This window comes from Gymnogyps californianus, chromosome 5 (assembly GCF_018139145.2).
Source record: "Gymnogyps californianus isolate 813 chromosome 5, ASM1813914v2, whole genome shotgun sequence".
In the NCBI taxonomy this organism is placed as follows: Eukaryota; Metazoa; Chordata; class Aves; order Accipitriformes; family Cathartidae; genus Gymnogyps; species Gymnogyps californianus.
Genome location: NC_059475.1, coordinates 30755510 through 30781860, shown reverse-complemented (window position 1 = coordinate 30781860; position 26351 = coordinate 30755510). Strand labels below are relative to the sequence as shown.

At 39.1% G+C, this 26351-nt stretch overlaps 1 protein-coding gene across 3 annotated transcripts; it reads right to left on the bottom strand.

Moving 5' to 3' along the window:
- Positions 1-947: 947 nt before the first annotated feature.
- Positions 948-24871, bottom strand: TMEM62 (transmembrane protein 62). 3 transcript variants are annotated; one of them, XM_050897720.1, is made up of 14 exons: positions 24707-24871; positions 20996-21107; positions 19732-19869; positions 17976-18021; positions 13009-13150; positions 10827-10951; positions 10557-10679; positions 9549-9704; positions 7858-8017; positions 6068-6181; positions 5046-5130; positions 3373-3477; positions 2372-2490; positions 948-1431 (listed from the first exon to the last, which is right to left on the bottom strand). In XM_050897720.1, exons 1-14 carry the CDS (start codon positions 24869-24871, stop codon positions 1105-1107), a joined length of 1917 nt encoding a protein of 638 aa, XP_050753677.1. In that variant the 3' UTR covers positions 948-1104. The 3 variants fall into 3 exon arrangements, with proteins under 3 accessions (XP_050753677.1, XP_050753678.1, XP_050753679.1); XM_050897721.1 differs by lacking the exons at positions 17976-18021; positions 20996-21107; positions 24707-24871 and having other exon boundaries at positions 19732-19860; XM_050897722.1 differs by lacking the exons at positions 3373-3477; positions 17976-18021; positions 20996-21107; positions 24707-24871 and having other exon boundaries at positions 19732-19860.
- Between the last annotated feature and the right edge of the window lie 1480 nt (positions 24872-26351).

The following is a 26351-nucleotide window of genomic DNA, read 5'->3' as shown; positions in this document are numbered from 1 at the left end:
AGCAGTCTTGTGAAGCAGGCCAGTGTTCTCCTTACTTTACAGATAAAGGCACCTCAGCTCTCTTGGCTCTGGATCATTGTATTTTTCATAAATGTAACTGTTCTATCATTTTTAGCCTTAGAAAAACTGAAAACAAAGAAATGAGTTTTCCTAAGTCACTCTTGGCACATCTGACTGAGACCTAGAAATACAGCGCTGACGCCCTTGCTTACAGACATTATAGGCATCAGACCACACCATTCCTTCGGGCTCTCCCATCCTGAGGGCACTGTCTCCATTCTTTGCTTTAAAGCTGAACTCTGACTACAGCTGGGAATCCCAGCAACATTGATCATTCACTGTCCTTTCACTGGTCAAGTGTGGGAAAATTGGCAGCCTCAGCAGTGGAAAACATAACTACTTCCTCCCAGAGAGAAAGCATGTTAATTAGCCAGCACTCCCAGGACAAGAGCAATAGGCCATGGCTCAGGTAAACATAAACACATATACACACCTAACAGCCTATAAACTGCTTGTATATAACTGAAAAAGTGTATAAGCATAGGACTCTTACTGTGAAGGCCACCACAGCACCTTTGCAATAACCATTACTTCATAAAGACATCTGGTCTAGTCTTGTAGTTAGTCTTGTAAAAATATATGTAAATCTTGAAATAAAAAGCAAAGTTAAGCACAAATCCTGGAGCTCATTATCAAGATCTATGCTCATTTTTCCCAGCATTATAAAAATCAAGAATTTAATGAATTAAAAATATTTTTCCATTCACAGTAGTAATGAGCAAACATTTCCATTTGTGATCCATACGGACAGATCTATCTTCTGTATCACAAAACCCCTGATTATAGAGATTATGATACAGTTTCCTGTATAATGTATAACTGTATTATATAACATGTATTATACAGTATATTGTATAATACAATAAAAGTATATTTTACATATTGTTATACATTTACTATTTAATACAGCTCTGTAACAATGCAGGTGCAGCTTCAGATCTTGCCACCTAATGGTTGGGCTGCATGGAATTCCAGCATCGCAAAACTATAGGTTGTGCCTTGACAGTTTTTAAGTCAAAGAACTTTGAATACTTATATCGTAGTTCAGGAGCTCTGACAGTTTTTCATTTCTACTATGTAAGTTCTGAGCTCAGATGATTTCAGTGTCCAGGTTTTATAAATCAGAGCTGAGGTCAGCACCACCAGCCACGTTCTCATTGGGGAGAGGAAGAAAGCTAAGGTCCCATAGGTTCGCTGCAGGAAGTAGCAGGAATAGACCTGCCAGGCCAGGAGGAGTGCCACTGCCAGGTGAACAAGCACAGCCGTGAGGCATCGGGCATGACGGATGTGAGAACAGAAGCTGTGACCCTGGCACCGCAGTAACAGGCACCAGCACAGATAGGCCATTAATGGCAGGTTGAAAAACAACATCTGGAAAGAAGAGCGGAGAAAAATACGACGATGAGCAAGCCAAGTGTTCTGGGTAACATACATGAGGGCATAGAAAGATAAGAGCACATAAAACTCTCCCATTCTAAGGGATGAGTACAATTCCCAGAGGTGGAATCTCGGGATGTACTTCCGAGACTCTGCAGCTGATAGAGCTGTGGCTGCCTGTGCCTCAGTCCCAGGGCAAGCATTCCTGCCCACTCCCTTGCAGTGGGAGGCACTGACACACATCTGACCTTTCTTGGAACCGGTTCAGGGAGCTAGACTTGGCAAAATACTAGCACAGTAAAAAAGGAAGGTCCTTATGTCAGTGTAGCTCTCTGACCCAGCCCGCTGTGCTGTCAGACAAATGTTATCACTGGCATAAGGGAGGGACCATAAAGGAGGCAACACGAGCTTGGTCTGGCTTAAATGTCAAGGAACTACACCCTCTCTTTCAGACTAATGGCAGCTGGGAAAACCAGAGGGCAGGCAGGTCAGACTGCTGGGAAAACTGGACTCGTGTACTTGGAGAGTGACACCTACTGATCTGAAGGGTTATTCAGTCTGCAAGGGCTGCACTGGCCCTTCAGTTCCTTTTGCTTAATCACTGCAACCTGTGCATGAGCCAAGGACAGGAAAAAAAAAAAAAAATTAAGAGTGGTAAATCTGTAGAGATGGCCTCTAATCCAGACATCCAGGGAGTCCAAAGCAACATCAAATAGGGGAAAAGAGAAGTTTGAGAAAATAGAGCACAACCTCCTTCCTTTCTGCCCTTTAAATTTGCAGAAAGGTAAGAAAGAGCTGTTGTAGTCAGGCATGGCCACTAATCTTCTCTATCCTTCCAAGACTCCTTTCTTTATAAAACTATTTAAAAAAAAGAAAATCAGAAAAATTCCCAGAAGAAAGCATTTTGTCAGTCTTAATTTTTATAAATATGTACCTGTAAAATCCCAACCACAAATGTCAGACTGCCCTGCAAGAAGGAACCACCAACGAACACCCCAAAGGAAAAACAGGCCCCCACCTGGCCATCTATCAGTTCACCTACAAACCATGGTCCTGAAAGAGAGGAAACCAAACATACAGCACCATCAGAAAACACATTATCGACATGGCCCTTTTTCACGTGGCCCTTCGCACTCCTGAGCACAAAGCAGTTAACTGGGGAAAATGACTTCTCTATTGCTTGTCTATAGTAATAAGCCTAACATTTTCATCTTCAGCAAAGAGCAATCTGATGAACGTTCCTGATGTGAAAATATCATGGTACACCAATCAGTCGTGGCATGCAATGAAAATACTTTTAAGTTGGTTTCCTCTCTGTGACAATTTTCAACACCACATACAACATTTTCCTTAGGAGAGAAGTGACAAGACAGATCCTTTCAAATGCTGGCCTTTTCCCAGAATTACAGTAAGACATATGAAAGACATGGTCATAAACAATTCCAGCTTGGCACAGCTTAGAAGTCAAAATGGGCAAGCTGCATTATGTTATGCATACTACACTGACTGCCAAGAAAGTAGCTATTTTAGAAACATATTATCAGAGGAGAAATAAGCTAAAATTGTTAGCAACAGAGTCAAGATCTTAGTGACGTCATGTGAAATGTGCATTTCATATACTCATTTTACACCAAGGTACAACCAGATCTTACTCAAAGAATAAGTGAAAAGCAAATTAAATTTAAAAATACTCACTTTGCTTTCAGAGTAATTTAATAATTTAAATCTTTAATTAATTCTAGGACTTCTAAGTTAGGCTCTTACAAACAAACCTTTAGTCTCTTTGGACATAAACTTTTCAAGTTCAACATAGATTTTGTAACTTAAGTAGATTTTCCCCATTCTCCAACATGTTAGAAGTCTCATTTTTCATCAGGATCTGATGTGTAATTTAAAAATACTCGTTTATGTCCTCCAGTAGTCTAGGTTACTTACCCAGAATGGTGTATAAATTCAGAACCAGAATCGAGTAATAGAAAGTGTTTGTTTTACTGAAGACATGAAGGGAATACGAGGTCAGAGTAAGTAATCCTGGCTTTTCTAAACAGAGACAACATTTAAGAAAAATACACTTCATTCAGGTTGCAGCACACACACATATATAATATTGGTCTTTTTGAAACAGATCTGCACATTATTTCCTCATTCTATTAAATAAGAAATATAAAAGTAATATTTGGTATGTCTACAGAACAAACGCAAGGGAATGCATTTCTACTATTACTGTGATAACTGAAAGTAAGGAACTGATAAATATAACAATCTATGTTAAAAACAGCAGAAGAAGCTGCCATTCTAAATGAGTACAGTTACTGTATGTAAATAAAACTGAACGACCGTTCTATACCCAGAAAATGAAGTGAGCTAGAATGAAAAACATGGAGAAAGTTCATATTAAATGAGAAGTAAGAGATTCAAAACAGTAACTGTGCAAACCCAAAAAGGCAGGTCAGCATGGACTAGATTAACTGGATTTTCTTTGATTAAACCTACTTAGCGAGATCTGATAACAACTCAGATAAAATGAAGGCTAAACATTAAAATGGCAGCATTCTGACAAGTGTGTGATGTTAGCAAAAAAAAGCAATATTGATTTTCTAACTGAAGCAGACAATTCATAGATTGAGAGCCTTCCTATAAAAGTTAGCTTTTAGAGTTTCACCTATTACATGGCTGCCCTTCTCACAAAGCATTAACTCTGAGAGGGCAAGCTTGACCTTTGGAAATCAACAGCTCTAACAAATTTGTTCACTAATTTGTAAAACATTTGTCATGGTCTACAGGGACCTAGCTGATCACAGAGCGCTAGCTCTCTTCATTTTTAGCTGCTGAGTTCCATAAGGCAACTGAAAATCTATTCTTTTTCTGTGTAAGCAGTTGCTGTAGTTACCTCAGGATGCTACGTGACTATGAGTATAAAGGAAGGGACATACACTGACATGAATAGGAAGGGAGGTGGCTTCCAGAAAAATCTCATTAGTAAGGTGTGGTTCAAACAATTGTTCAAAGGATAAAGACCACGAGCTTAACAGTATTAATTTTCATTTACCACATTCATCGCAAACAAAATATCAAGTTATGACAGAACTGGTCTTAATATTATTTTGAGAAAGACCCGAGCCTGTTCATGTTCTTTGCAAAGATTAACAAAAATTGTTTTTGTAGAAGTAAATCTGTTTCTCCACTCAGGTGACAGAGAATTCTGTGCCAGCTGTAGTGAAACAAGCACACATACAGAACTAATACAAAATAATATTCTAAAATAGAATTCTAAAGAGTACTGCCTTTCCCTATGCATTGGATTCTTCAGTGAGAAAATTAAAATTAAACCTTTAGACTTCAATTAATTGGATTTTTGTTTCAACAAGGATACCTGATCAAGTTTTTAGTTTTTAATTTACTTTATTTGATATATTGGAGGTTTTCTGGGTCCCCTTAAAAGCAAAACAGCAGCTTCCGAGAACCCAATCAAACCCCACAGCACTAGATGCAAAATGCATATGGTGATTAACAGTGCAAGTACTCGTATATTGTTAGCATACAGGTAAATAGTAAAAAAAGTTTAGGGAAAATTAGATCCTCTAAAACCCACAAACATTGGTTCATACCTTTGAGTGCTGGCTTTTGGAGGTATCTGAAAAGAACGAGCAAGGCAATCTGAATCAGCACAATCAGTCCAAAGAGCACACGAGCCTGAAAAGACAGTTTTAACTGCCTTTGAGCATGCCTTATGGACATGGATAGAATGATACAAAGATTTCTAACTGAAACACATATTCCAAGCTTGATGGTGTCATTGAACTGAAGAGTAAAAAGAAACTTAAGAGTTTCTAAGTTATTGGACTTGCATCTTACTGACTTGAATTCAGTTGGATGGCTGAAAGTGATAGACCTGAATCTTTCAAAAACAAGGTTTGTAAAACACATCCATTGAAAAAGTCTAAATACACTTCCTATGTAAAACATTTTCTGAGTGCTGTACTGAATATAAGTGCAGTTCAAGACCTTGTGGAGAATATCGGTTACTGATTAACAAAACTAATAATTTTGAGCCAATTACGATACTATCTACAGTCATGTGGACTTTCCTATGTTATTCTATAAGTGCACCTAAACTATTATGACATGCCTTCTTTGCATGTACTGAGCTGTAACATTTCTGGATATGACCTGGAACTTACTGAAGTCAGTGAGAATTTAGCCTTCCTCTTTGCTAGAGCTAGCTATAATGTCAGCAGCTGATGTGAGACTTTTCCCAGCATTCCTGCCAGTACACATATTGCAACAGATCACAGTGAAGTTTTCTTTGATTTAATGTTTCCTTTTTCTACTATCTCCAGTAGCTTCTTTTCCATTTCTTGCTTGCACAAAATGTGCGTATACCTATGCCCAAAAATGGACAATTGTGACTAAATCCAGGAAATCAACGGTTTGCATGAACCATTGCTGCACATTCACGTTTGAAGCGTGCAACTTGAGAAAGGAAACTTGAAATATTTGTGAAATTCCAATGGAGTCATATCTGGAAAACGCAAAGTGCATTCAAATCTACCAGGAATTAGGAAAATACCTCCTGCAGTGTCTGGGGAAACCAACACGGAATGGCAGCTGTTTTGCTGAAAGTACTTACTAGAACGTAGTGGTCAGTGAGAAGAATAACAGATGGCCAAAAGCCAAATCTAAGAGAAAGGTTTTCGTCCATAGCAAATATATGACCCCGCGTGCTAATTCTTCCTGAAGCATCCTAGATTGATATAAAATAAGAGAGCAATTAGATACCAGTAGTGCACAAAATATCTAGTTAAAGTTGCTGATTACCATTGCAGCTTTTCTGGAAAGATCCAACTGACGCATGCATGTCTGGCATACTGCTGTATTAAATACTTCTACCTACAAAGGATTACTTACTGTCAATTTTGTAGTTTCAAGTAAATTGGTGATGGTAAGATCATATCTGAAATCGCTACATATGAAGGAGATCCTGTCACAGATTCAGCAACTTGTGGAAGACAGTGACTGTTTATTGGCCACCACCACCACTTGTTTTCTGAAAGCTCAATTCTAGATAACAGCCCATCTTAAAATATTTTGAAGCTTTGTTGTGCTTCTTTTCTGGCATATTTGCTAGAAACTGATATAGATAAACAATAACAGTGCTACATTTATTCAACAGTTTGATATTTCTGCATATGTAACACTGACACCTTATCTTCCAGTACATAATGAATGGTTTATTTATAGTAAAGGATTCAGTACGTTTAGTGTGATTACAGCTGAGACAATATTTGGACAATCCCAGAAACAATGTACAGCAATTGAGTATTCATATTTTCTCTAGGTACCTAACTCAAGTTAACACTTCATCCTCCTTGCTTTCCCAAAACTATTCAGTTACTAGATGTAATAGTGATTTATGACTGGAGGGGAAAGGAAATTAAATTTTTTAAAAATCCCATTCAGTTATCTGATAACAAGCATGTATTTGCAAGCAAACTATTGCTATGCAAGCCTGTATAACCCTCTTCAAATAATACTCAGTTTTGCGCATATGTTTTCATAATCATTAAAAAAAAAACAAAACAAAAACCACTTATAAAATGAAGCTTTCCCAAGTAAAGCATCACAGAAATTGGTAACAAGCTAGGAGGTAGAACACTGGCAGTACAGAAAGGCCATTAGAAAAAAAAAAAAAGCAGTATCGCTCTTGTCCTGTGAGAAATAATGCCTAGCTGGGTTCCACCAAGCAGGACAAAGCTGACTTTCCCATTACTATTGTGCGAATGTGCGGAATGTTAGAACAGTCTGATCGAGTTCTTCGAAGACCACTTGAAGGTACAAAAATAAAATATAGTACCAAGATCAGAAGCATTCACTGAAAAACATTTTTTGCACCCAGTAATCTAATATTACTGATATTAAGTCTGATGTTCTGGGAAACAGAAACCGCATTCACTGTCAGCTTGTAAGAAATCATGAAAAGAACTTCAAATAGATAATGAAAGACAGCATTCCAATCTTCCAGATCCAGTTCCTTTGCCTTTTGAACTAACATCATGCTATTTCTATTTTCCTTGATCAAGCCCGATTATTTTTTTTTTCCAAGACGACCTTAAAAGTTAATTGTTGCCTGTTACTCAAAATAATTTATTTTTGACCAATTGCTTGCTCTTCTGTTATGTCTTATTACATTTCTCATGAAAAATAAGAATCCTTCCTTTTGTCCAGATGCTTTATGAATGTTTTAGTGCTCAGCAGTCAGTGTTTTTTCACTTAATAAATCCTTTGGTTTTTGTAATCAGACAAATATGAAAGGAAGTCTGTTACCATGTATTTTGTCCCTAGTTATGTGATGCAGAAGGGTGATGGAGCAGACATGACAACATAAAAATTCAATACAAAGAATGCCAACAGGTACCTTACCTGGACAGTCACATCTATGTGATGGAACCCTTCACTGTAGTTTTGCGGGATCCACTTCAGTACATAGAGAGGGCCAGACACCTGATGTGCATTCCCCAAGTGAACTCCGTCTATATAGACTCTGACGGAGATAATGACAGAAGGAGAGAAGGCCAGAATTCTAAGGAGTGAATAAACAGCAAAATAAACAGGTTTGTTACAGGACTTGCAGATTTGTCATTACTTCCTGAAGAGAAGTCCCTAAAGATTATGCTACCTTGTACTTAAGAGTTCAAAACAGTTAGAAATTAAAACGGTGAAATATCTGTAGGCTAATGGTAACATGGTAGCTCTTTCCTACTGTTAAAAAGAGGAGTTCTGTATGGTATTGTGCCAAAGAATAGGATAGAAAACTGGGCTGTGGAACAGACGAAAAAGTGGCAGAGATCCTCAGGTCTTGGCAGAAATAATCTTAGAACTCTTGCTGTCAAAACATTTGCTAACACAAGTGGGATGCATCCTCCTGCACACATACAGACACATAATCAAATACTTGTAGAAGTCTTCATTAAAAATTGCCAGTCTCTCTCTCTAAAGTCCTTTGTTGTTGCATGTAGTTTGGTTTTTTTGTTTGGTTGGTTTTTTTGTAGTTTGGGTTTTTTTTGTTGTTGTTGGGTTGTTTTTAACTTTTTGCTAGTCAGACTATAACCTCTCAGTCTTTGTAACTGCATTTATGAGAAATGGAGTGGAGCGCAAGACTGGTATTACAGATCTGAGATACCAACAAATGTAGTATTACTTGGCAATGCTTATATTCAGAGAAACAGTGATACTAATGTAGACTCAATATATTGCACATAGAATTTCTTTCACTTCTGGTAATACAAAAGGCATTCCAGAACATGTTTCAGTCAAATGAAGGAGTCTCATATAGTTATGGTGAAAGATTCTACCAGTTCATACATTTAATATAATCATAAGAATGTTCAGATAAGGTTCTAAATAGGAAACTGGAAAGTAGGTAGACGTAGTAGGACACTGCTTCCTAACTGAAAAGTATAACAAACTTCTTTTGATTCTAATTCTGTGTATGCAGTATACCCATGTATTTCATGCATATTGGTCTAACAGCAAATATAAGGTGTTGGAAAGGGCATAGAAATTTGAAATACAAATAAAAAAAATAAACAGAAAAGGTAGAAATGGAAAGACAGAGAGATTTAAAACAAATACGAAAATTGGCAGAGGCTTAAGATGGTTTAATATATAAGGGATATAAAACTGAAAACACAAGAGGCTAACAAGTCCAAAGCAAATACAGAAAACACTTAGAAAAATACATAGACAAAATCCTGAAATCAGCGGAGGCGATGTGAACATGTGACATTAATAACACAGATTACATGTTAGTCTAACTCTACCAGCTTTGGTTACATAAAAAATTTCAATTGACTTTAGAGGAAATAACTGCATAAATAAAACAAACATGAATTACTACTATATAATTTGCTTTTATCACAGATATGAAATAAAGTGAGCTCTCAGGAACAATCTTCCAGAGAAAAGTGAATTCTGAGAACAGTGGACACATGCATTTAAAAAAAAGGGTTTGTGTATATACACATGTAAATCTAGATGTACATCATAACCAAGAAAGACCCCAACTATTAAAATATAGTTAAATACTGTGAAATCAAGAGATTACAGGGTACCTGATATGAGTGGAATAAAGAATTTTGACTAGTGGTTCATGAGCAGAACTGCTGTAAAGGAAGGATTTGGGATTGGTGACGAGAACTACAGGCCATTCTTCAAAGTTAAGATCTGCGAAGCTAAGGAGGTCATGATCAAACGCAAGGATCCGGTACCTATAATGAAAGAAAAAAAATTTTGTTGATACAAACTACTGCATGGACAGTTGATTCGCATGCTTCCCAAGTTCCTAAACAGAACTTGTTTGATTTATTTTCCATTTATTCTCTTCTGTAGTTGATCCTATATTAACCAACTCTGCTGCATTAACTGTACAGCTGATTACCTCTGACCAGGTTCATTTTAGTATAAATCACTGAAGCACCACTCAAAATTCCAAATGTCAAGATCTATTGAATTTTGCACATGAATCAGATAGATGAACATTATGTTAAAGAATTCAGATGTAATGTACATTATTACAGTGTCTGGGTAGGTACTCTAGTTATGGACAGAGACCCCAGTGTGCTCTCTTCCTCTATGCGTACAAGTATCTTCCTTAGGATTACTGCAAAATAAAAGCTAATATACTACCACACATCGTAGCATCGGACACTTTTTGATATGCTGCTAAGGTAACATTCCTCAGGTAGACTATTTTTGTCTCAAATTCTAACAGCTGATGCAGAGTATGGGTATTTTGAAGTAGTGATGCTGAATTTTATTACAATTTATTTGTCTACTTTGAATACTAAACACATACTAAATGGACATTTAGATGTCCTCTTTTTTAATTACTAAATATCAAGAATGAATCAAAAAAAATTACTTAATTTATTAGCCCACTGTTGGTATAGGGAAAAAAAAAAATCTCAAAATTACACAGAGACATTTTTCAAAAGCATTAATAGTAATAACCAGTCAGGCAGATCTAATGCTTCTTTCAAATTCTCCAAACAGCATAAAAGGGATCACAGTATAACCAGGTAGGCTCCATATAATAATTTGTTCACATAGGGTTTACTTACCTCCTATTATCCATCCAGTCTCCCAATTCAAGTTCCAGAGTGCCGCCACGGTGTTGACTATGCAAGGCTGGCATCAGCCCACCCATTGTATGGAGGTGTCCACATAAATAGGCTGTGGCAGAACTAATAAAAGAACATAAGAACTGTGATTATTTGGGTGGGAAGGAAATACCACTGCAGAAAACCTGAAAATTGATGGACAAGTATGTGAAGAGAGGCAAGAAATGTACTTCAGACTGAAAACATACAGGAAAAAAATAAAGATCTTACCTCATTAATGTTCGTATTCCTGGGGCTGGGGAGATGATTGTTGAGGTGGGAAAATGGCCAAACCAGATAGTATGATTGCTGTGCAGACTTTCTGTTGCCATCAAAGATAGCTCTTCCATTTGATTCTGAAACGGGCACGTGTTTGAAAGACAACCAAACAAACCTGTTTAACATTCAGGCTATTTGGAAAGAATAGCAAAAGGAAAGCAGAATGAAACTAATGAAGAATGCAATTCATCTTTTTTTTTTTTTTTTTTTTTTTTTTTAAACAGAGACTACTCTCAGTTGCTTCAGGCACCTGTGCATGAACAAACCATACTACTAGACGTATTGCTAAAATCCGATGTTAGAAAAAGAAAGTGAAAATAAGACACTCAACATCTTCCTTGCAACCAAACACAAGAAAAGTGCAATATAAAGAAAGATTTTGGTAAATGATACTTCTGTCCTTTCTACTGCTTATTTATATAGTCAAAGACAACATGCTTGAGTTGATTTTACAAACATCTTTACCTTACAATTATCATCCCTACTATCTCTTGAGTTGCTAGATGACCGTTTATAGGCATGACAGACCACAGAAACTGTGCACCATATGCTTCAGTCATTTAACTGGATGAACTATGATGCTGAATCTTGAAAATGTTACTCAGCCATTGCTGTTAAAGTTAAGCAAAAGTAACACTTTACACAGCAGGTAAAATTTCTCTCCTTTACTTGTTTGACTTCCAATATTGGATCAACCACTTACTGTCCAGACAGACTCCCAATACCAGTAAGATCTCAAAGTCTAACAGAAGAAGCAGGAAAACTAAAACCAGAAAAGAACACAAATCCACTTTTTCACGATTTTGCAGATCATCTTTCAGGGTAACCCAGAGAACCACCAACATATTCTTTTCCCTCCTACCTGAAAAGAAATGCTGAAGGGCATGAATAAAGGAAACAGAAATAAAGGTATATTAAAAAAGAATGGATTCAGTATACCATTCTGGGTTAACGTAATGGGCTTAAGTGAAATTATATTTCCTTTGCCTTTATGAATTTGGGCTTTAAGAATATTTTTACCTAAGCTATGCAATCAAATCACTGATACAAATCTAATATATTTTTCAAATTCCTGGCAGACGTTTAATTCTTAAAAGTTACAGGTATCTACCTTTACTTTCAGTTTTGTGCAAAAATCTGCAAATGATGCTCTCTGGACTCCTGCTGCTGGGTAATTAGCAAGCAAATGCTTGACTTACTGCAGCCAAGGACAGAAGCTCTAGACTCAACTGCATTTCTTAGCTCCTTGAGAGTCTGTCTGCAAATCTACTGCACCCACTATGGATTGCAGTAAACAATGAGAACAGTACTTGGCACTCCTACATCACCTTTCATCTAAATATCACCAAGTGTTTTACAAACACTTCATTAAATGTCAACCCTCCTTTAGACAAGATTAGAGGGAGAACATTTTACTTTTCATTGAGGCCGTTATCACAGGCAAAATATGACATCTGTTTACCAGAACACAGTAACTCTCTGCCAACACTTCAGAAGAGTATCTCAAGAACAATAGCATATCAACAAACTACAGACAAAAATCGAAGGGAAGCAAAGTGTTATCTAAGGTGGTATGTGATTTAAACATTGGGATTACTGTTATTCTTTCAAAACAATACCATGTGATTTTTATGGTCTCAGAAGATCAGACCTCACTTTCATAAATGACACATTTCATTATAGCATTATCTTTCACATTATTCCATTGATAAGTGCAACTCTCTCATCCGTAATGTTAATGAAAAAAAGCATCTAACATGGCAAAAAGGAGTGAAATTATAAAGTTTGGGTTTTGTTTTTGTTTTTAGACTTTACAGCATATAAGGAAATTATCACTCAAGTCTAGCTAAATGCTAAGAGACTACTGACAGTGTCCTTAAAATGTCTAATTTGACATTTTTGTACTGGATTGTTTCTTAAGAGAGAAAACACAGATACTCTATATGTTAAGTGACACATTCATTTTTCTAAATAAATGTCCCACATGCATAATAACTTAAAAACATGAAGACTCTTTTAGACAAACACAAATCTTTCAGACAATTCTTCTTTATAAAAACAAACAAAACCCCCAAACAAACCATTATAGAAGTAAAACAGCCAGCAAAAGGGAATGCCAAGACTTATAAAATACCATGTTTAAAATCCCGAAGAAATTATAGGGTCTCTTAGGGCCTGGGCTGAGTGTGGCATCCACGCAGATGAATGAATAGTTCCCAAAAGAGGTGGTGTGGATGTAATGGAAAGAGCCATCTTTATGCCAGGCAGAGTATTTCCTGCCAAAGTAAAATGGAAATATTGCTGTAAGGAAAGCTTGCAGCAATGACAAAAAATTACCTGCATAGTATAAATGCAAGATTTCTTGCATTAGATCTAGCTCCATCTTGTTACTGCAGTAAAGTATCTTAAAAATCAATGGCATTTAAAAGTCTGTACTTCAAAGAAGATGCATTACATGGGTCATGTGTTAAGACAAGCAGCAGGTTAGCACACAAACATTTAAAAAAAATGTTAGCATAAATATGCTTTCCCTGAGCAACATGGAACTTTTTTATGGATAAAGGATAGGCCAGCAGCATAAACAGTGCAAAACAAATAGGCAAGATGAGAGGACAGCAGGATCTTACACCACTCTTAATTAAAAGAGATCTGCACAGGTATCCTGGTTTCGGCTGGGACAGAGTTAACTCTCTTCTTAGTAGCTGGTACAGTGCTGTATTTTGGATTTAGTGTGAGAATGATGTTGATAACACACTGATGTTTTGGTTGTTGCTAAGTAGCGCTTATCTCAAGTTAAGGATTTTTCAGTTTCCCCATGCTCTGCCAGCAAGCAGGTGCGCAAGAAGCTGGGAGGGAGCATAGCGGGGGCAGCTGACCTGAACTAGCCAAAGGGGTATTCCATACCATGGAACATCATGCCCAGTATATAAACTGGGGGCAGTTGGCTGGGAGGCGCGGATCGCTGCTCAGGCGTTGGTCAGCGGGTGGTGAGCAATTGCATTGTGCATCACTTGTCTTTTCTTGGGTGTTATTTCTTTTTTGTTGTTGTTGTTATATTCCTTTTCATTACAATTATTATAATAATATTATTATTCTTAGTTGTGTATTTTATTTTACTTTAGTTATTAAACTGTTCTTATCTCAACCCACGAGTTTTACTTTTTTTTTTTTTCCTCCTCCCCACCCCACTGGGAGGGGGGAGGGGGAAGCAGCTGCGTGGTGCTTAGTTGCTGGCTGGGGTTAAACCACAACAGCAGGAAAAAAAAAAAAACAACCCAAAAATCAGTCTCGTGTTTATTGCTGGTATCTGACAGAATTTGTCAAAAATAATTTTTCCTTGCTTACCTAGAAATATCAGAGACATCAAGTCTTGTCTCCACTATTTTGTTAGAGCTCTCTTAAGTTACTCTGATGTAGAATGATCAGCTGTTGGCTAATAGAATATGATTTTGAACCAAAGAAATATTGAACTTTTTCAGTTATTTTCCAAAAGATCCAAAACAGAGACACTACACTGCACCAAATCTTATAAATAGCAAACAAGACAGCATTTCCTCGTGCTTATTACTCTTTTTTGCTTCTTGACATAGCAAATCTTACCAGTTCTCCTGTCACATGTGGAATGTCATCAGAATTCTTCAAAGAGTAAAAGGAGAGAGCAAAAAGGGTTGCTGCTCTTTTGCACGTTACCTGATGTTAACTGAGCTCTTTAATCTTAATCTTAAAATACTCTAAGAGAGAACTGTAAACAGGGAAGGACTTAAAAGACGTCAACTAATTCCACTTTTCCCCCCTCCGTGGTTTTATGCTAATATTGGCTACGATAAATACATATAATAATGAATATATACGTTGCTTTCTCTCCTTCCACTGACAACAGATATTTTCAGTTTTTCTAACTTCTAAAATTGAAGTACTTTTGATACTTTATGCTAGATAGGAATTGCACGTATCCTCCACTGGCAAAGATAGATAACATTCCAACTAATGGTACCCACTAAATTGCTCAATTAAGAATTAAATTTTGTAACTAAAATTATTGTGAATAAATCTGAGATTAACTAAAACTTATTGGGTTTAATTGAGGGGGATTTTTTTGTTTTCTTTTGGGTTTTTGGGTTGGGGTTTTTTGTGTGTGTGTGTGTTTGGTTTTTTTGGTTTGTTGTTTTGGTTTTTTTTTGTAAACTGCCTGCATGATATGTGGAAGCTAAAACATCCCTGAGTTCAGATGATGAGTGCAGTTTGAACACAGCCATCCAGAAAGCAGTTCATATCACTATTCCTCCACCAATCAGAATAAACAATAAAATTGCCAGACAGGTTGACCTGAACAGAATAAAAGCCAATATATTAAAAACAAGTTTCAGATATAAATCAATACTTCCAATGCCATAAAGACCCTTTCACAATGTTTATTTTTTTGAAGTTAATGTTACCTTTATGAACATCATGAACTTCAATAAGAAAACTGGAAGCTCAGTATCATAATCCTAAGATTTCTGCCTTTAGTCCCACTTAGAGTATGTGTAACAGTTGAATCATCCTCTGCTCATGCTGTGGACATAAAACAGGAACCCATGTTTTTGTGTAAAAATATTATTGTATTTCAATACAACTGCTGCCTTCTTTAATTTTAATACATAATGAATACCAGAATGTGGTGTTGAATAACTCTTTTCCCTAGCCTCTATTTTTATTCCTGCAAGCTACAGCACTCTAAGGTGTACAGCAAAGAATGAATTATTTGTTCAGGAATCACATAAAGGCAAGTAGATAGTGCCTTGCTGTCACTCGGGGGGGGGGGGGGGGGGGGGGGGGGGGGGGGGGGGGGGGGGGGGGGGGGGGGGGGGGGAAGACATTGTCCTTTTGACTGTTTAACTTCGCAGGGTTAGGGGAGAAGAAAAGGCTTCCACGAGACTCCATTTCACTCCGCCATCTCCTTTCTCTCCTCCTAAAGTGTGGCACATTTACTAAAAATTTTCTTAATCTTTATGTTTTATTAATGCATCAGATTAATAAAATTGTCCCTGTAAAGATAGTTCTGCCTTTAGTGACACTTAATAGCTTTTGATGACTCTTAGTGCCTTTCTTCAGTCTTAGATAGAAAGTATGATAAATCTCATTAAAGCTTCTTTATTTTGCTATGATGACAGATTATAATGAAGCAAAAACTATTCTGAGAACACATTTGTTTAGCAAGAGACTGTTAATTAATAAGCAAAGACTTTTTCACCTGACTCAATTTTACTCAGAAATTCTTAGGTTGCCTAAATTGCTTTGAAATGTCACCCTAATCCTTTCCAATCCCTTTTGCTATCAGTGCGTCTTCAGTGTGGACTAGAGGCAGTGTCCTGGTTTTGGCTGGGACAAAGTTTTCTTCTTAGTAGCTGGTACAGTGCTGTGATAACACACTGATGTTTTAGTTGTTGCTAAGTAGCGCTTATCCTAAGTTAAGGATTTTTCAGTTTCCCATGCTCTGCCAGCAAGCAGGTGTGCAAGAAGCTGGGAGGGAGCAGAGCTGGGGCAGCTGACCTGAACTAGCCAAAGGGGTATTCCATACCATGGAACGTCATGCTCAGTATATAAACTGGGGGGAGTTGGCCGGGAGGGGCAGATCGCTGCTCGGTCAGCGGGTGGTGAGCAATTGCATTGTGCATCACTGGGTTTTTTTTCTTTTTTCCCCCTCTTTTTTTTCCTGTTATATTTCTTTTCATTAGTATTGTTATTATATTTCATTATTATTATTGTTAGTATTATATTTTACTTCAGTTATTAAACCATTCTTATCTCAACCCACAAGTTTTACCTTTTTTCCCCGATTCTTCTCCCTATCCACTGGGAGCAGGGGGGGAGTGAGGGAGAGGCTGTGTGGTGCTTAGCTGCTGGCTGGGGTTAAACCACAACAGGCAGGTGATCCATACATCTTTCCAAACAGTAAGCTTGTCCAGGCCAAACAACAATTCAGGGATAATCTGGCAAATTCACTGGTAATACATCTTCCCATGTGTCTCACTAGGACTTCTGATAGCAGCCTTAAACTAGAGTGAAAGACTGATACTAGATTGTCATGTAGCCACAACTGTGGCAAAAGCTATAGGGATGTGCACTGCACTAGCACATCCAAAAGCCTTGTTAGCACCATACATTCATCCCTTCACAGTAAATCCACATGTGAATTCCATGTTCTCCTGCAAATGCAGCTGCTGTAGGATTCTATCCTACAGAATTTATGGGAAAACATATCTGCTCCTGCTGGGCCACAGGGAACTGAAGCAAACTGAACTATCAGATGTTTAATCTGTGTTCGTATTGCAAAGCGGATGGCTTAAGAGCCTGAATTAAAGTAGAATTTAGATTTCCAAGTCCCCCTCCAGTTCCAAAGACTCAAAGCTGAAAGCACCACCAAAATTATAAGATGAAATTTTGCATTCAGATGTGAAGGGCAGGAGAAACTGAGAAGTTAAACACAAGTTACGACTGAGGCTACCTTTACAATGTACAAGCAAAAGAGCCAGCTGAAGAGGGGAAAGTTTCCTCACCTATCTTCACATTTAAATCTCAAGTGTGTTCCTCAAAAATATTTGTCCGCCCATCATCATCTGCCTTCTTGCTTCTCTACTTTCACTTTTCTAAAATGACTCAGATGTGAAGAAATGGCTCAGATAAAATTTAGACCCATATGACATGAAAAGCCCTTTTGGCATGCAGAAAGAACATTAAAAAAAAAAGTTTTTTCATCTATTTTAAAGAGGAAAAGCATTCTTTGGGAACACTGGTTTTACAGAAATATATCACACAACTGTTCTGAAGAAACGGAACACATAATGCACAGAACATTTCCTAGACACAGGCAGATTTACAATATGTTCAATTACAAAACACAAAGGGATAAGAGATAAGAAGTCTGTGCAAAGAATTCTCTATTTTCTCAATCTATTCTGCTCTACTAGCTGACAATGGAAAAGACAGAGGGAATAGCAAATATGATCCTGTACTACAGGAAAGTCAGTGAAAAAGCGTATATGTGATAACTGAAAACAGAATATTGTTTAGTGAGTTTGACCTGGAATGTAACAGCATCTGTATGGTAAATAAAAGTACCTGTAATAATTCCGAATGCTATCCAGGTGTGGAATGTTGAATGAATCTGTAAGGGAGAGAAAAAGGAAACTTTCAGATCAAATTGATCATTAACCTCTGTATTCTGTTTCCTAATGTTGAGATAAAGCAGTCTCAGCAGGCACTGAAGAGCTATTTTTTTTTAAATGCATAATTGACAAGCAGACTGTCTAACTGTGCAGAGAAGACATTATATACTTGATGCAGTTGACCTAAAAGTGGGAATAGTTTTCTCATTTAAGTTTCAATTCAAAGATAAAGTTGTTGTGGGAATGTAAATTGTCATTTAGTGGCTAAAGCTAACCATGTGCCTCTACTTTGGCCATAAAGCTTTTCAGAAGCTTTTTGGATTGGGTGCGTTCTCTATAAGTAAGACCTAACTTATCCAAGGAAAATCCAGTAACAACAGCATCAGAGAATAGCATGTGTAAAACAGACAGCAACTTGGGGAGGTTTGTACTGCAGCTGGGTCCACCTCTCCATTAAGGCTGGTAACAGAAGCCTGATAGGGAAGTAGGAGTAAAATGTCATATACGGGCTGTATATGACAAAGCATACACTTTTTTTTCCTCCCAGTGCTAGGTTTTCTAGTTTTGCCCTTCCTGTAACAGCTAGCTTATATAGCCTACAAGGTTGTTAGCTTGTGTTTGAATGCTTAGAATGTACCCACAACTATGATGTGTACAAACTTCCATGAGTTCTTTCTATTCAAAAGAAACCAAATTTCCTTTAATGACTGAACGTGTGATACTTTTTAACTTAAGCCTGTGGGGGGAGGTCTATGAAAAGTAAATTGAAACCATTTCTTCAGTAGGGTAAGGTTACAGTTTGCCCTTCCATTAAAAGATGGGGTAAACGAATGACCTGGAAACTAACATCTGAAGCTATGTTCTACCACTTGCCAGGCAAAAGCAATAAATGAAGACTCTTATTTCCCTGGTACTAAAACTCCAGTAAGTGCCTGTAAACAAAGCATGCCCTCAGCAGAGCAGACACGTGGGTGGCAAGCCCTTCTACTGACTCATAACCACCCCTAACATGCTAGTAAGTACTAACACTTTACCTCTTGTGCTAGTTTTGGCTGGGGTAGAGTTAATTTTCTTCACAGTAGCTAGTATGGGACTGTGTTTTGGATTTGTGCTGGAAACAGTGTTGATAATACAGGGATGTTTTAGTTACTGCTGAGCAGTGCTTACACAGAGTCAAGGCCTTTTCTGCTTCTCACACCACCCCACCAGCGAGTAGGCTGGGGGTGCACAAGAAGTTGAGAGGGGACACAGCTGGGACAGCTGACCCCAACTGACCAAAGGGATATTCCATACCATATGACGTCATGCTCAGCATATACAGCTGGGGGGAAGAAGGAAGGGGGGGAGATGTTCAGAGTGATGGTGTTTGTCTTCCCAAGTAACCATTATGCGTGATGGAGCCCTGCTTTCCTGGAGATGGCTGAACGCCTGCCTGCCAATGGGAAGTAGTGAACGAATTCCTTATTTTGCTTTGCTTGCACGCGTGGCTTTTGCTTTACTTATTAAACTGTCTTTATCTCAACCCACGAGTTTTCTCACTTCTACCCTTCTGATTCTCTCCCCCATCCCACCGCGGCGGGGGAGTGAGCGAGCAGCTGTGTAGTGCTTACTTGCCGGCTGGGGTTAAACCATGACACCTCTATATTCTAACTTGCCTAAATCAGTTCTGTAATCACAGGAAAGAAAGAGATGTTTCATTGCCTTCTTACCATGATTCCCTTTGATGTCTATCCACTTGGTTTTTTCCATGACCCTTGATCTCTTCAGGATTGACTGGTAAGTTTTCCATTCTACTTCTACCTGCTCAGATCCCAGTTTATCTCTTGTTTTAGCATCTGTCAGGTCACCTGAAAGTGTACAAAGGTGAAACATAACTAGAGGCCTACACAGCTTACACAAATACTGTAACTAGGCAAGCATGCAATCCAAGCCTCCTAGTGTAAGTGGCTGCAGGCCTCCTGTGTGCAATCTGGACATTCCTGTCATCTGGTCCAAGAGGTTACTATAATGGTAAATGCCTTCAAATGCAGATGCGGCAGCCTGTTCAAACATCTATCAACCACATCACTGCAGCACTTTTACTGATGCCATGCCGAAAAAATAGTTACGCATTCATTATACCTGAAGATTCTAGTCATAGAAGCTTTGTTTAACTTCATACCTTCTGTATCCCCTCAAGCTCCAATTAAAGTTCGAACCATTCCCATTTCTGTTAATATAGTAATGCCTCCCTGCATTGCTAGTTAAAAGATGATTGCTAACTATTTCTGAACTCTTAACTTTAAAAGCAAGCAGCAGATAAGTAACTCTCTGTAGAAACAAAAGTCCAGGTCTAGCATTAAAATTCTAAAGCCTTGCATATAGTAATGGTTGAAAGTCTTTTTGATTTGCTTGCCAGAACTTAATCCATTTCAATAGCAATAGCAAGCTATCAAATTAAATGGAAAGGTTTATTTCACCTGTCTTGGTATGGTAAGTTCAAACAGAAACCAGCAATGAAATCTTACATTAGTTCACAGGTGAATTACATACAAATGAGCAGGGATTGTTCTGAGAGAAGAACTGGCTCTTAATGACTAATCAGAGACATTGTTCACTTCTGTAATTTCAAATACAAAGAGTGATGTAGAATCACTACCAGGAGGACAAGAAGGAAGGTAGCTGCTAGCAAGGACTAAGGTGTAGCAACAAATATTGGGAAAACAATAGCTATATTGCGTAATTATGTCTTTGTTACGTATAATACACGCTAAACTCACCATCAGACTCAAGACATTGAACAAAAACTAATTCTCTAGAGTTGAGAAGTTATTCTCTTCTGCTTCTAGCAGTTTATCTTCAGCTGCAATTCCATTTCCATTGTTTAAGACACCTTAAGGCTTTAAAGTTCTCTGTTGGGATCCTAGAATTTTGCTTATTTGCTCTTCCTTTGACAGCACATTCAACAGGAAATTCACACTTTGAATTGCTTACCTGTTGCTAGAACAAGTGCTGGCTGAATTATATAAATTGTTTCAGAACAGAATTTTTCGAAGTCAGGAGCTCGTTTGGGATCCCGAAATCTACTGATATGAATATCTGACACCTGCAAAAAGAGAAAAATGAAACACTGTCCCGAGCAGAGGGTTATTGCTGCCCAGGTTGTTCTGCAAAGCCAAGTACATAAGAATGCAACATAAGAGCGGTCATAGTGATTCATATCAGTAAAAGGGATACAGGGAGAAACAGAAGTGGATGACTAAGGGAGAACAAAAGCAGAGCAAGCATATGATATTGCATCTCTAACCCCTAAAATCACATTTACATCAAGAAAATTTCCTTAAATCTAGGGGCATACAATAATATGGGGATATAGTTATCTACAGTAAGTTTTGGTGGTTTTAAGTGGCCTGTTAACTTTCAAATTCTGTGAGCTTCTGGTACAACACAGTGATCTTGCTACAAGAGAGAATACTAAGTAGTTCTGCAAAGGAAGAATAGGTTAAAATTACCTAGGACTTGAAGCATACTGCTAACTAATTTTGTACCTGGTGTGACATTTCCAGTAGCTGGGTGGGAGGATTTCTAACATTCTGCCCATGCATTTTAATGGCGCTACTGAGTGTGTTTAGATCCCATTCCACGTGCCTTCATGAAGGCAAAGATTGCCCAAGAAATGAAGATACCACTTGTACATAACTGTAAAAGATGCTGTTAATTTCTGAACCAAACAGTCAAAGCCCACCGTACAGGGTGGGATGGGGAGAATAAGAAAAGTAAGATTTTTTTTTTTTTTAAATATTGTGGCTTTTCAGGTCTGTCCAAAATAAATCTTGAGTGAATGCTTTCAATTCCACTTTCCATTCCACTTCAGTCAATCAATTAATAAATTATCCGCCTCAGTTTAGACAAATAGTATCTGACGCTCAAAAAACCAGTGAGCACATGCTCATGGCCATCTGACGATATCACTAACTGAGAAAGAAAAACATTAACTTTCACATTCAATTTAATAGACCTGGCTCTTGTAAAGCTTTTTTCTTTTTGAAAAATCCAGATAAAATACCTTGGAGACAAAATGCCTTAGCTTCTACTTATTCAGTCATTTGAATATGTAGAAAACATTGCCTGAATACCGTTTTTTAATTCTGCTTAGGAAAATTCCCCATTTGCTTATATGGAACTTTTGCCTAGATCAGAATTGGATGCTAAAAAAGGTAAACACTTTTAGACATAACCTTGACTTCATTTTTATTGATACATTCAAGCTAGTGTGAATCAAAGAGCACAGTCAAACTACCGCGATACATCAAACCTAATTTAATCATAGACAAGGATACAACGTCTTATTTTGCTTCTCCTCAGCCTGTGGATTTGCAATTCATCTATCTCAGCAATCAAACAGAGAAAATAAAAACTATTGTTGCTGTCTCCAGATTCTTGAGCAAAAAGTCTTACAAGAAACCTTACTCCTGTTCTACCGATAACTATGGAGAATGTAAATTTCGAACCTTTTAGCAGACAGTGGTTGGGAAGCCTGATTTTCTACAAAGATGTTCGTACTTTTTCCCCCTACTATGATACAAGTTTAAGATTTACAAAAGACTTTTCTTGTAAGTTCTAAGAGTTACGGTGTCCTGAGACTCCTGAGAGCTGGGACTAAGTTTCTGTCATCACTAAAAGCCGTGAAATACGAAGACCTTGGGAGTGGAGCTTCTCCCTTTTTTTTTTTTTTTTTTTTTTTTTAATTAACTTCAAAAGATGTCCCAATAAAAGGGAAGTCAGTGGGCAAGGGGAAAAGCTTGCAATGCTCTTATTTAATTTCCCAAAATGTAGGTAAAAGCCCACTTGCTACCTTTCTTCTCTCTTTCCCCTCCCTCTGACTGATGTGGAAACTTGGCCTCTCTCATTGCATCATAGGCAGTAACTTTCATCAAAATGGGTTGGAAGAGACTTAGGGGTGAGGGGAAATCACCATCCACATTCCTCATCTAGGGAAGATGTGGCTCAGGAAAGGCAGGCATTAACAAGGGAGAATTACAAGGCCTACAGCAACAGCAGAATGCATCCAGCTGGCAGAAACAGGAGAAAAATCAACTGTAAGCTTGTCCAGTATTGAACTAGAGTGCCTATTAGGCACTGAGTAAGAAAGGAAGTTCTGCTATAAGAAAGGTGAAAGAGCCATTAATACAAGTTTATAGTACAAAGATTGCAATTTAGTTCAGTTTAAGAAGAGACAGTCCTGTGGATGGGAGGAAAAACAAGGCAGGAACTGCTGGGGGTGGAACCAATCATCTTGTGCTCTATCCAGTGCCCTAGGCTAGACCTATGAAGTCACCAGGGAGCCTGAAGCCCGTTTCCCACAACATCATCAGGAACACCACTGGATTTAGTGCTTGATTAATTTCCAAGTTAGGTCATTGATAAAGCAGCTGTTAAAAGGCACGTCTGAAAGAGAACATAACCCCTTGAAAGCAAAGCCAAATCTCAAATTAGCTGTGCCATGACCTATCCTTGTGAGACCTCCACTTGAAGTAACACAGCCAGAGAGAACACGGCAAGAGAAGTTTGGAGCTGCGCATGCAGCTTGTCAGCATAGCTCTGCAGCTGCTATATACTGCTGTAGTTGATTCTCTTCAAGATAGCAACTCAAGATAGGGGCTTTATCTACATTAATTCAAGCATATCTCTTCTCTTGAAATCTGTTCTGCAGTAAAGATAAGCCTTAAGTCACTTAAGGAAAAACTACTGGAAAAACTGACTTTGAAAATACACAGCAATTGGAGAGAACAAAAGGACTAACAATATGCCAGCTTATGCACTAAGAACACTGCCTGCAGCTAATACATTTAGGCAAAGTGTCCTTGAGTTTGAGAATAAAAGCAAAATAGTAAAAGCAGCCTATTTGTTAGAAGGAACTGCACAGCAACCCCTGTGACATCTCAGCCATTGATTACCTGCAAATACGTAAACAGCTTGTGGTTAGTTATACACTAAGTGCTTCGGGAATGCTCTGGGGGGGAAGTGTGAGAAAAGAGGCCACAGAAGCACCCAGACGTGACAGTTTGCTTCCAAGACTATACCAGGTTAATTTGGATTTTATGTTCAACCTGGAAACAAAGCTGTGTACATTTAACCTAACATACATCACTCTTATACTGGCCCAGTACCTTCTATTGCTAAAAATCTGTGTAACTATTTTCTCAGCCACACAACTTTTCTGAGTTTTGGAAGGCGAAAGGGACAGGCAGAGCCTGCACTTCTCACTGGGATATTAGATAATACCGTATCGGGTACTGATGCAATATATAGGATAGTGTAATAATTAGGTGAGTTTTAATTACCCGCTCCTACCACGCACATCTTATCTTTTGGGTAGTCTAGCAAACTGGCCACACACCTGTAACTCAGGCTTGACTGCGAGCCTCCGGGACAGCAAAGGGGGACGTTTACCGGGAGAAGGTACCACAGCTTCTCACGAGTGCGGGAGCACCGCAGCTGGGAGGCCCTCCCTCGCCCCCCGCGCCCCGCCGGCGGCAGCGCTGTGCCCCGCCTCTCCACCCAGCTCGGGGGGCTCGCACAGCGACCTCCGCCGCTACGGAGCCCCGAAAAGCGGGGGGTGGCCGTACCTCAGGGCGGCGCCAACTGCCGCCTCTCGCGCCGGGCCGTTGCTCGGCCACTCCCCGCTCCCCCGGCCCCACTCACCTGCACTACCCACAGCAGGTTGGCGGCCTCCGCGCCGGGGGCAGGCTGAGGGGCCTGCCGGCGGCGGCGCTGACCCACCGGCGGCGGCGCCCCCGAAGGTGCGTACCAATCCAGCAGCAGGGCCACGGCGGCCGCCGTCAGCAGCCCCACAGCCAGCTTCAGCATCCTGCGCCGCGCTGCCACCATGCACCCGCCCCGGGTGACCCCTCCGGCCCGCCGCCGGCTCCAGCACTTCCGCGTCGCGGCCCACCTCCTCGGCTTGTCGGGCCGCCCCTGCCGCTCGTCTATGGTTGGCTCGGAGGACCGATGCCGCCTTCTCTTGGCGGTTTTATTTGGCGAGGCTGTGGGGTCCGCCCGCAGCCTCCCGGCCCCCCTGGCCCCGGCCGGGCACCTGCGAGCGGCTCTAGGCCCGGGGTTCTGAGCGTGCCCGCTGCCCCCCTAGCTGGAGGGCTGCCTGGAAATGCCTAGGCTAAAACAAAACAGGCCGGAACGTTATGTGAAATGTGCGGTCTGCATTAGTCCTGAAGCCATTTCCGTGATTTGGGGGGAAGTATGTACCATAAGGAGGCCTCGGGCCATTTCTTCGGTCAAGAACGGTCGGGACAAAAACCAGACATACGAAGAGATCAGTGTCTCATCCTGCTTTCTTCCAAGTATAGCATATAAACAGTCACTCCCCCCCCCCCCCGTCAGCATTTATAATTCTACCTGCTCATAAATCTAGGCCACTGACTTTTTTTGCTCCTGACAAAAAGTCTTTGTATGGTCTTTGGAACATTTATTTTTTTTTTTTTTTCACATACACCATTTTAAACCTTACTATAGCAACTGTACAGTTTCATAATTGGTAAATTATTCTTTGCTATCAGCTCTCTGGTTTTCCTAACTGCTGTCCACATTTACTGTGGAGTTTTTTTTCTTACCATCTTAAGCATGAGTTCAGCTGAAAAAGCTTCTGTCACTTTACATCACTGTTTTCTTTGATATTTAATGTAGTATTCTCAAACAACTTTTCAGATAGTTGGAAGTTTCTCATTCAATATTGCTTAATTTTCATTATCTTCTCTCATATAATTTGTCATAGGACAAATTTAATTTTTAGCATTGATCAGGAAAAACACTTTTCAGATCAGTTACACTTTATTGATATATTACACCCTTTTCCAGATGTTCTTGATAATTTAGCTTTTGTGGGGCTTAATGTATGTTTGCTTTGTTTTTTTCAGCTGCCTTCCATCTTGCTTGTCCGCTTCCTACTTCCCCCCAAAGAACACCCCAAACAACTGCTTTTAAATCAACTGTTAGCAATCAGTAATCCCGGTAATCTTGGGGAGTAATCTTGAAAACTAAGGTTTGCTCAATTTCTTCCTGGAGCTCTACCATTTTATTTTAGCTCTAGCAGGACTGCCAAGCTTCAGCATTTTGTCTCTATTAAAATTTATCTGAATTCCTGTTTCGTTCTTCTTATTTCCTCTATTACTTTAGTATCCATGGAGATCTTGGTGTTTTGTGCCATTTCTGCCTGGGCAGCGGTGCCAACTTGTTTTTTCAGAGGTTTGCTGCCACTTATTTTGCTCTCTCCCAGCATATGTGGGTTCCAAATCTTTCTTTTTTGTATTATTTTGTTTGATAAGTCTATGCTCTT